Source organism: Eriocheir sinensis, chromosome 20 (genome assembly GCF_024679095.1).
Source record: "Eriocheir sinensis breed Jianghai 21 chromosome 20, ASM2467909v1, whole genome shotgun sequence".
Taxonomy (NCBI): Eukaryota; Metazoa; Arthropoda; class Malacostraca; order Decapoda; family Varunidae; genus Eriocheir; species Eriocheir sinensis.
This window is the reverse complement of record NC_066528.1, coordinates 10181935-10193339: the sequence shown is the minus strand read 5'-3', so window position 1 is coordinate 10193339 and position 11405 is coordinate 10181935. Positions and strand designations below refer to the sequence as shown.

General features: G+C 43.2%; 1 protein-coding gene across 1 annotated transcript; it reads right to left on the bottom strand.

Moving 5' to 3' along the window:
- Positions 1-214: 214 nt before the first annotated feature.
- Positions 215-9346, bottom strand: LOC127001056 (uncharacterized). Its single transcript, XM_050865226.1, has 4 exons — positions 9251-9346; positions 8854-8963; positions 8136-8353; positions 215-633 (listed from the first exon to the last, which is right to left on the bottom strand). The coding sequence occupies exons 1-4, from the start codon at positions 9344-9346 to the stop codon at positions 215-217; spliced, it is 843 nt and encodes a 280-aa protein (XP_050721183.1).
- Between the last annotated feature and the right edge of the window lie 2059 nt (positions 9347-11405).

The window sequence follows — 11405 nt, the reverse complement described above, 5'->3', positions numbered from 1 at the left end:
AGGTCGTCCCACCGAGCTGAAGCAAAATGCCAGAAGCATGTCCAGAGGATGTACAGGAGTGATAGGACAGGAAACGGAAATAAGGTTATGATCGGAGTAGCCCAACGGAGAGAACAGTTTGACAGAGTAAGCAGAAGGATTAGAGGTAAAGAAGATGTCTAGAATGTTGGGCCTGTCTCCGAAACTGTTCCCCACGACTACTGTTTCTTGCTGTTCACTCACTGGTGGGTGCTGTCATGGAGCCAGGGAAGGGTTCGTACAGACTGTTCTCCACGACTACCGTCCCTTGCTGTTCCCTGGCGGCGGGGGTCACATGGCCGGGCAGGGGTTCGTACAGACTGTTCTCCACGACTACCGTCCCTTGCTGTTCCCTGGCGGCGGGGGTCACATGGCCGGGCAGGGGTTCGTACAGACTGTTCTCCACGACTACCGTCCCTTGCTGTTCCCTGGCGGCGGGGGTCACATGGCCGGGCAGGGGTTCGTACAGACTGTTCTCCACGACTACCGTCCCTTGCTGTTCCCTGGCGGCGGGGGTCACGGGGCCGGGGAAGGGTTCGTACAGACTGTTCTCCGTGATGTGCACTGAACCTATCTCCGGTGAGGCTGGAGAGGACTGTGGACGATACAGGATCTCTGAAGAGGTTTAGATTAGCATTATTATTATTATTATTATTATTATTATTATTATTATTATTATTATTATTATTATTATTATTATTATTATTATTATTATTATTATTATTATTATTATTATTATTATTATTATTATTATTATTATTATTAGTGGTTCGTAGTCAGTAGTTGTATATATATGTAGGTACAATACGAGCAACAGTAAGAAGAGGGATAAATGACCCGTGAAGTGCAATTCCTGAATGACAAACATAAGAACATAAGAACATAAGAACGCAGGAGTCTGCAAGAGGCCGGTAGGCCTGTACGAGGCAGCTCCTTTGACCCTAAGCTCCCGTGTATCTAACCCCACCTAATATCGCTGTCCATGAATTTATCTAGTCTATTTTTGAATGTGACAATTGTAATGGCACTCACCACATGACTGCCAAGCCTATTCCACTCATCCACCACCCTGTTAGTAAACCAATTTTTGCCTATGTCCCTGTTGAATCTGAATTTATCCAGTTTAAACCCGTTACTTCGTGTCCTACCCGGTTCTCTTACCAACAAAACCTTATGAATGTCTCCCTTATTAAAGCCCTTCATCCATTTATAAACCTCGATCATGTCTCCACGCACCCTTCGCCTTTCTAGAGAATGCAAGTTTAACTGTTTGAGTCTTTCCTCGTATGGCAAGTTTCTCAACCCCTGAATCATCTAAGTCATCCTCCTCTGCACCGATTCTAACATTTTGATATCCATTCTATAGTAGGGTGACCAGAACTGAACCGCATAGTCAAGATGAGGTCTAACTAATGCTAAATATAGTTTGAGGAAGACTTCGGGGCTTCTGTTGCTTACGCTCCTTGAAATAAATCCCAGTACCCTATTAGCTCGATTTCTAGCTTGAATGCATTGTGCCCTTGGACGGAGATCAGAGCTCACTAAGACCCCTAAATCCCTCTCGCACCCAGACCTACTTATGAGAGTGTCATTTAAGCAATAGTTATGTGAGGGGTTGTTCCTACCTACACTCAGAATACTGCACTTCCCTACATTGAACTCCATCTGCCATTTATCCGCCCAGTCATATAATCTGTTGAGTTCACCTTGGAGAATACTAGCGTCCTGATCCGACTCAATTACTCTACCGATCTTGGTATCATCTGCAAATTTACTAACATCACTACTAATTCCTGTGTCTAAGTCATTGATATAAATAATAAACAAAAGTGGACCTAATACCGAACCTTGTGGGACCCCACTCGTAACACATCCCCAGTCAGATCTTTTATCATTGATTTGCACTCTTTGCTTCCTATTGCTAAGCCACGCCTTGACCCAGTTCAAAACTTTACCCTCTACTCCGTGAGCCTGTAATTTAAGCAACAGTCGTTGGTGATGAACTTTGTCAAACGCTTTACTAAAATCAAGATAGATTACATCATAATTTTCATCTCTGTCAACCGCCTCAAATACTTTATTGTAGAAGGACAAGAGATTGGTGAGGCATGACCTACCTTTTGTGAACCCATGCTGCGAGTCGTGAATTAAGCTATGTTTCTCTAAATGCTCCCTGAATGTTCCTGGCTATTATGGACTCCAGCATCTTCCCTATAACCGATGTTAAGCTAATTGGGCGATAGTTTGAAGCAACTGACCTGTCCCCTTTAAAAATCGGCGTCACATTAGCTACTTTCCATAGGCTCGGCACATAGTTGTATTTACCGACATCTTAAAGATGTCGGTTAGTGGGTCACTGATTACATCACCTAACTCCTTTAATACCCTCGAAAATATCCCGTCAGGACCTGGCGACTTGTTCTTCTTAAGCTTATCTATCTCATCCTGAACTACTTGCCTGGTAATGATTATATCCCTCAATTTATCGCCATCCCCGCCCTCGTACACCTGAACTCTTTCCGGTATAGTCGTTCGATCCTCCTGTGTGAATACTGAAAGGAAATAGTCGTTCAACAATGTGCTCATATTTTCGTAATTTTCTACTAGCTCCCCTGTGTTTGTTTTCAGCGGTCCAATTTTCTCCCGTGTTTTTGTTCTATACATCTCAAAGAAGCCCTTAGGATTACTTTTCGCCTCATTTGCTACTTTGATCTCATAGTTCTTTTTTGCTATCCTGGTGTTTTTCTTAACTAATCTAGATAGTTCGACGTACCGGCCCCTGAGATGTGTTTCCCCATTCTTTATTTTCTGATAAATTCCCTTCTTTAACCCAATCTCGTGTTTTAGTCCACGAGTCATCCACTTAGGATCATTGTTTTCTTTTCTAAGTGTTCGCTGTGGTATATGCTGTTCTTGCCCCTCTACTATTATTCTAACTAAATTATTGTAAGACATTTCTACCTGGTTCTCCTGGCTCTCCAATCCGCAGTTCTGGCCCTCATGAATCCCTAAATTATCCCAGTTTACCCCTTCAAGATGTCTTCGAAGCCTCTCGTAGTTTGCTCTTCTAAAATCTGGCACTAACACTGGGTTTGGTTCGCGGGTTACCGCCCAGTCTAAGCTAAAAGGAACCGTTCTGTGATCACTATTTCCTAACTCTCCGCCCACCTCCAACTCACGTAGCAAGTTCCCATTATTGGTTAGGACTAAGTCTAATATGTTATCTCCTCTGGTAGGCTCAGTAACTACCTGCTTAAGGAAATTATCTTGTATAACTTCAAGAAAGTCCTCGGCTTCCAGGTCACCCACTAGATCTTCCCAGTCTATATTCCTATAATTAAAGTCCCCCATTACGCAGACATTTCTACTCATACTCGCCCTGCCAATCTCCTGTAGTAATATACTCGTGTCCTGCCTGTTAAGGTTGGGTGGCCTGTATATAACTCCTAGAGTTAGTTTTTCTTTCCCTTTGTAAACGTCCACCCAAACTGATTCTGAATCCATGTTAGTTTTGACTGAGTTGTTAACTAAACATTTAAATGAGTCTTTAACATATAGCGCAACTCCACCTCCCTTTCTGCCCCTTCTGTCTTTGTGAAACATCTGATAACCAGTTATTTCAAATTCTGATCTAAAATTTCTATTAGCAGTGTCTATCCATGTCTCAGTGATCGCTATTATGTCAAAATTTTCTGAACAAGCTTCACCCCTTAGTAAGTCTATCTTGTTTCTGAGGCTCCTGCTGTTAGTATAGAAGATTCTTAGCCCGTCCTCTGTTACTCCCCTAGAATTACTTCTAAGCTGCCTGGTTATATTATAAGCTAGATGTCCCCTCCCATTACTCCTCCCATTGCTCCCATTACATGTATGATCAACACATTAGTTTTGTACACGTGCTTCTACCAGGTGATTAGGACACACACACGGCCTTTGTTTGTTGATGTTAGCGTGGCCTGCGTCAGGATGGCGGCGGCAATTACTTGGGACGGGAAGACAGGAAACGATTACGTATTCTCTCTCTCTCTCTCTCTCTCTCTCTAACAAACATACGACTAGAAACTCAACATTCACGGATTTATACCACCAACAACAACAACAACCACAACAACACCAACAACAATTATTCTAACACTCATCAACATAGGAAAGTGGGCTGCTTCAACTGTGGATAGTTCAACCAAAGGCGATCCACTTGTAGGCTCGACCATAAACTAAAATGTGAAGTGTGTCATGTGCTTGGACATAAGGGTCAATTATGCAGCTACTACAGTGGATAGGAAAAAAGGCAACGAAGATTCAGCCGAAGTGTGTGCCTCGAAAAAGGATCATCTTACTATCGAACATGTAAACGCGCAATCCATGCAGTCTAATTTTGAAGAAATTAAGCTTCTTGTATCTGCCAGAAATATCGATATTTTGTGTGTGTCTGAGACATGGCTACTCACTGAAACTCCAAATGCATCTGTTACCATTCCCGGCTACAAAATATTTAGATGTGATCACGGACGTGGTGGTGGCGTGTGTATATTCGTGAGAAGCTTGTTGAAAACTAATGTTATTGACCTACCATTTCCGAAACAGCCAGGAGTTGAAGACGTATGGGTGAGTGTACAGTGCCATATGTTACCAGCTATCATCATTGGGTGTGTTTACAGACACCCTAAGGCTCCCGTTGTTTCGTTCGAGTATTTACAAGATTTAGGCAATTATGTTTGAGCAAGAAAGGTTTTTATGTTTTAGGTGATTTTAATGACGATTTACTTTTAAAAGGAAATAGACTGAGTGGTATCATTAGGAACAATAATCTCTCACAATTGATTGACGAACCTACTCGAGTGACGCCCACATCTGCAACACTGCTAGACTTGGTGGTTACTAATAACACGAGTCTTGTCCTTACTAAAAATGTCGTGCCTCAGGTTATTGCGGACCACGACGTAATCAGCATCAAAGTCAATATCAATAAACCGACGTGCAAACCTTTAACGAGAACTTTCCGTCACCTCGGGGGCTACAGCAAGGATATTTTATGTTATCTACTTATGTCGGAATCTCTTACTTTTAATAAAATAATGGAAACAGATGACGTGGATCTACAGACAAATATCTTTAATAATACTTTTATTCAATGTTTAGATAAATGTGCTCCAGTTGTTACCAAAGAAATAAGTAGACCTTTTGCTCCCTGGTTCAACGATGACTTGCGGCAGGCCATAAAGAAAAGGGATGATACTCGAAGCAAACTGAAGAGAGACAGGCATAACACTGACCTGCAGCACCAGTACACTGACGAGAAGAAAATTGTAAAGGATTGTCTTACTTCATCCAAAAAGGAATGCTATAAGAACAAACTAAGTGACTGCAGGGGCGATTCCTCCGCCACCTGGAAAGTTATCAAGGAGATAGTTCCCAGTCATAGAAGTAGCTCAAAGACTTGCGAGTTTGAAACCCACGATAGTGTTATCGATAAAGTAGAAGAATTTAACAATATTTTCGCAAACATAGGAAAGAACACTTATGACACAACACAACAGACTTTATCAAAGAACGACATACTTCCTATGGACCGAATGACTTCAGAATGTAACGAGACTGTTGCAAAATTCAGACCAAAACCATTAGACACAAACACACTGATATTAATAATCAAAGGTCTGAAGGAAACGCGTGCTGTGGGTTCTGATGGCATATCGCTTCAGTTTATCAAGGATGTCCTATGCATTATTGCCTTCTATTTAACTTGTATTATCAATACTTCATTAGTTACCGGTGTATTCCCTCAAGCCTGGAAGCATGCACTTGTCATCCCTGTGTTCAAAACTGGCGATCCTAACAATGTCAATAATTACCGTCCCATTTCCCTTTCACCAATAATATCAAAGATTTTAGAGAAAATTGTATCAAACCATCTTTTATCTTTTTTAGAAACCAATAATTTCTTTCTAAATGCCAGCACGGATTCCGTCCTAAATTGTCGACCGAGTCTGCTCTCACGGTGGTAACGGACGCTATCTACAATAATATAGACGACAAGAAAATATCGCTGCTAACGTTATGCGATCTGTCTAAAGCTTTCGACAGTGTAAGCCACAGTATCCTCCTGAGCAAGTGTGCCAAGCTCAACATCGAACCCCATTGGCTCAGCAGTTACCTTCATAACAGAACTCAGTCTGTCAAACTCAAAACGTAATATCTACAAAAATTACCGTTAGTTATGGCGTCCCTCAAGGTTCCACTCTAGGACCAATTTTATTTAATATATACGTCAATGACATGGCTAACTATATAACAGAGTGCACAATAGTCCAGTATGCTGATGACACACAATTTCTACATTATGACACTTTAGAAAATTTAAATACTATTATCAACGCAGCAGAAGCAACACTCGATAAAGCTAAAGAATATTTTCTCAGGAAAGGTCTGCTCGTCAATCCAAGTAAAACACAATGTATCTTCATCGGCAACAGGCAATTGCTGCCCCACATTCCTGAGGACACTGTTGTCCGATTTGATGGCACCGGCATTCGTCCCAGCACTCATGTTAAAAACTTGGGCCTGTACATGGACCGCTACATGACCTTCGATATACACATTAACGAGCTGGCTAAGAGAGTGATGGGGACACTAATATACATTGGTCGAGTAAGCATGAATTTTGACAAAAGCACGAGGAAAACTGTAGTTCAAGCACTTGTGCTCAGCCTGATAAACTATTGTATTAGGATCTGGGGAACCACCAACACTACGCTTATACACAAAGTACAGAAACTTCAAAATTTTGCAGCCGAGTGTCTATTGGTGGCATGAAAAAATATGACCACGTCTCCCCAGCCTTCAGAGAACTAAAATGGCTGAAAGTAAAACAAAAACATTTTCTAGACATCACTACAGCCATGTACAAATCCCTGAACAAAATGACCCCTGCTTGGCTTTTGTCATTTCCCACCGTCCACAGTACAACAAGCAGCGTAACAAGGCAGAGAAATAATCTGGTAGAGCCCAGGACAAAGACAAACTCTGGCGCCAGGGCCTTCTTAGTAAACGACCCTAAAGTGTGGAATTCCCTCCCAGCCCACGTCACTATTGCCAGTACGCTTCCTTGTTTTAAAAGAAGTCACCAAACATATTCTAGATGCCCCCGATGGATAACTATTCTAGATGCCCCCGACGGATAACTAATGCTGATCCTCCTCCTCAAAGCTTTATCCCCTAGTATCACTAGGGGAAACGGGCCCTTGTCCTAAGACGGCCCGTTAAGAGTGCAAAAATGCTCCCTCCCTGCGCGGGTGAGCACGGCTGTTTATTGGCGGCCCGTAGCAGGATGCCGACAGACCGACTCTATCGGCGATCGAAATCTAGCCGACCGAGTCGGTCTGTCGACGAGGACTGGCGTGTCTCTGACTAATGCTGATATTTGAATATGTTTTTAGTATGTTGACGAAACTACTGCCAATGCTTCACTACTTCTGTTATACTAAAGTCACTTTTTATGTATGGTTTCCAGCTCACTTTTTATACGCTTTTTACGTCTGCTTTATTTTATTTTGTTTCATTTATTTTTTATCCAAGTTTAGATTTTATTGGTATGTTTTACACTCACATTTTATGTCTTTTATTTTTCATCAAATTCTAGATTTTATTGGCATGTCTTACATTCACTTTCTATGTATGTTTTATTATTATTTTTTTCATCTAAGGTTAGGTCTTACAGGCATCCCTTGCAATAACTTTTTATGTATGTTTTATTTTTATCAAAGTTTAGGTCTCGTATGCATCTTCTACACTTTTTTTTTTTTTAGGTAGTTTTATTTTACTAAGTGTACCCCTATAGACATCTTCTACAATCTTTGCTATGCATATTCTAATCCTATCAAAGACTATGTTTTATATAGGCAATATTTTACTTTTTATAGGTATTTTGACGTCATGAGGAATCCCTTATTTAAACAATTCTCTTCATTCATGTTCTAAGATATGCTATTCAAGATGTTCTGTATTATACTAAAGATGACTTGTAGACATGTCTATTTCATTGATGTGTAATAACCAATACCCTGTGGAAATAAACGAATTTGAATTTGAATTTGAAATTTGAACTCTCTCTCAGTACTCACCCTGCCCCTCTCCCTGTCCACGCCGTCGCCTCCGGTAGGTCACACACACCACAATGGCCAGGATCACCGCCACCACCACCGCTATCGGCACCGCTATCACCACTGTCGAAGAGGAGAGAGACAGAGTGACCTTTCCTTGTGGCGGCGAAGGTGTGGACGTGGTGTGGCTGTGGTTGTCAGGGTGGAGGAAGAGCTTGTAAGAGGAACACCTGGAGGGGCTGTGGTGGCATAGGTTGTGGATGGTGTTGTGGTGGTAGTGCCTGGAGGTGGTGGTGTTGTGGTGGTGGTGGTGGTGGTGATGGTAGTGGATGTTGTGGTGTTAGTACCTTGAGGCTTGAGGTGTTGTTGTGGTGGTGGTGGTGGTGATGGTAGTGGATGTTGTGGTGTTAGTACCTTGAGGCTTGAGGTGTTGTTGTGGTGGTGGTGATGGTGATGGTAGTGGATGTTGTGGTGTTAGTAACGTGATTTGGTGTTGTTGTGTTGGTGATGGTGGTGATGATGATAGTACCTGGAGGTGCTGTTGTTGTTGTGGTGGTTGTGGTGGTGGTGGTAGTAACTGGAGGTGCTGTTGTTGTTGTTGTTGTGGTGGTTGTGGTGGTGGTGGTGGTAACATGAGGTGCTGTTGTTGTTGTGGTGGTGGTGGTGGTGGTGGTAGGGCGCGGCGGATCCCTGCAGGTGGGTGGCTTATGCAGGTTCGTGAATTGTGTTGGACCGTGACATCTGCCGCCCGTTTCTTTGGCTGTGCTTGTCCAGCTGGAAGAGCCGTGAGCCACAATACTGAGGACAGCGATGTATCTGTTCCATGTTGTTTTCCTCGTGCATCTTCCTCTGTATCCTTCAATGGTTAGGGTGAAATGCAGAATTTGGTTCAATATATTCGGTGCTTCCACATCCACCTTCAGTTTGATCCACTTGGTGTCACTGTAACACTTGTCAAGGCCAAACCAAGCTACCTGACGGATTGGTGCAGAGACAAATTTTAATGTTTCTGTCACTACAAGGCTAACTCCCTTGAAGTCATCTCCCGGCTTCACGTACACTGTTGTCGACTCACTATATCTTCCTAATTCTTTTCTTCTCTCCAAACAAATTGTCTCCTTCCCTCCTTCACTGACGGCCACCACTTCATGAAGATCCTCACAGTCCCTGGTGCCGTGGGCGCCTCCAAGACGCAGCAGGAGCACCGCCGCCACAGCCACACGCCCCGCCATTACCCCAAGACACGCCAAGTCTGTTTGTCTCTGGGTGTGAGGGTGAGGGAGCAGGATGGACGCCGGATATACTTTCCCCCTGATATATAATACAAAGACTTAGAACACACACACACACACACACACACACACACACACACACACACACACACACACACACACACACACACACACACACACACACACACACACATATGGCATTTATATATTACATATTTATATATATTATGGGGAGTTAGTTAGACCAGGAAGAAAATCATTTCAGAAGTTGATCTTGAGTTTTGTGCGGGTAGAAAATGAAGAAAATAATGCGAAAACAAAGTGATAGAGAGGGAGGAAGGGAGACCCAGGGAAGGCACAGAGAAGAGAAGACGGACACCTGAACGCCATATTAGGAACAGAAACAAAAATAAATAAGAAGGAAAGGGAGAAAGAAAAGAAAAGGAAGTGAAATAAGAAGGAAAACAACAAAGATAGAGAAACATGAAGAGAAAAACGAGAGAGAGAGAGAGAGAGAGAGAGAGAGAGAGAGAGAGAGAGAGAGAGAGAGAGAGAGAGAGAGAGAGAGAGAGAGAGAGAGAGAGAGAGAGAGAGAGAGAGAGAGAGAGAGAGAGAGAGAGAGAGAGAGAGAGAGAGAGAGAGAGAGAGAGAGAGAGATTAGAGCTAAGTCACTCTAATAATTATTATTATTATTATTATTATTATTATTATTATTATTATTATTATTATTATTATTATTATTATTATTATTATTATTATTATTATTATTATTATTATTATTATTATTATTATTATTATTATTATTATTATCATTATCATAATCCCCCTTCCTATCTCTCTCTCCCTCCCCCTCTATATCCTTCCCCCTCTCTCTATCGCCTTCCCTCCCTCCTTCTCTCTCTCTCTATATATATATATATATATATATCATTTCTTCATTCTTTTTCGTTTCCTTTTCTATTTTATCGTTTTTATTATTCCTTTTTCTCTTTTCCTTTTCTTTATCTTCTTTTTGTCCTTTTCCTTTCGTCTTTCTATTCCTCCGTTATTCTCTGTTATTCATTTGTCTCTTCGTGCCTCAGTTTTTCTCTTCTCTCCGCTTCTCTTCCCTTTTTCTTATCTCATCGCCGTTAGTCTTCTTCCTTTCTCTGCTCCTCACTTTCCTCCTCTTCATGTCTTTTCTTCCCTCCGTTCCTCCCTTCTCCTCTCCTTTCTTTCCGCTCTCCTCTTTCCATCTCTCCTCCCTATTCTCCCGTCCTCCCTCATCGCCCCCTTCTTCATTCCCTTTCCCTTGATGGTAGGTTTGGCTGGTCTGGTGGTGGTGGTGACAGTGGTGGTTGTGGTGGAGGTGGTGGTGGTGGTGGCAGTGGTGTTGTTGGTGGTGGTGGTGGTTCTTGTCGCCAGAGGAGGTCATAGCAGCGATAAAGGTCACCGTGTTTGTAAAGTCATGAGCCGCGACGGATGTGTTTTGTCTCTGCGCATCAGTCACCTAATCTCAAAGTGCCCGTTTCTTTGTGCATGGGCTGACTTCTTATTGCTTCGTGTCTCCATGTCCACGTTCGTCTCTTTCTCTGATAACCTCAAGACGAGCTCCTTCTCTTCGTCCGCATTCCCCTCTTTCCTCGTCTCCCTAAACGCCTTCAAGAGGAACAAGAAGACCAAGACGCCTCGCCAGCCAACCCTGATCCCTCACCCTTGCCTGACCTCCTTCTGCCTTGTCGTGCTGGGGGGGGAGGTGTTCAGGGGTGGTGGTAGTGATGTGACCTCCTTCTGCCTTGTCGTGCTGGGGGGAGGGGGGGTAGGATGATCAGTGGTGGTGGTGGTAGTGATGTGACCTCCTGCCTTGTCGTGCTCGGGGGGGGGGGAGGGGTTCAGTGGTGGTGGTAGTGATGTGACCTCCTGCCTTGTCGTGCTCAGGGGGAGGTGTTCAGTGGTGGTGGTAGTGATGTGACCTCCTGCCTTGTCGTGCTGGGGGGGGGAGGTGTTCAGTGGTGGTGGTAGTGATGTGACCTCCTTCTGCCTTGTCGTGCTGGGGGGGGGAGGTGTTCAGTGGTGGTAG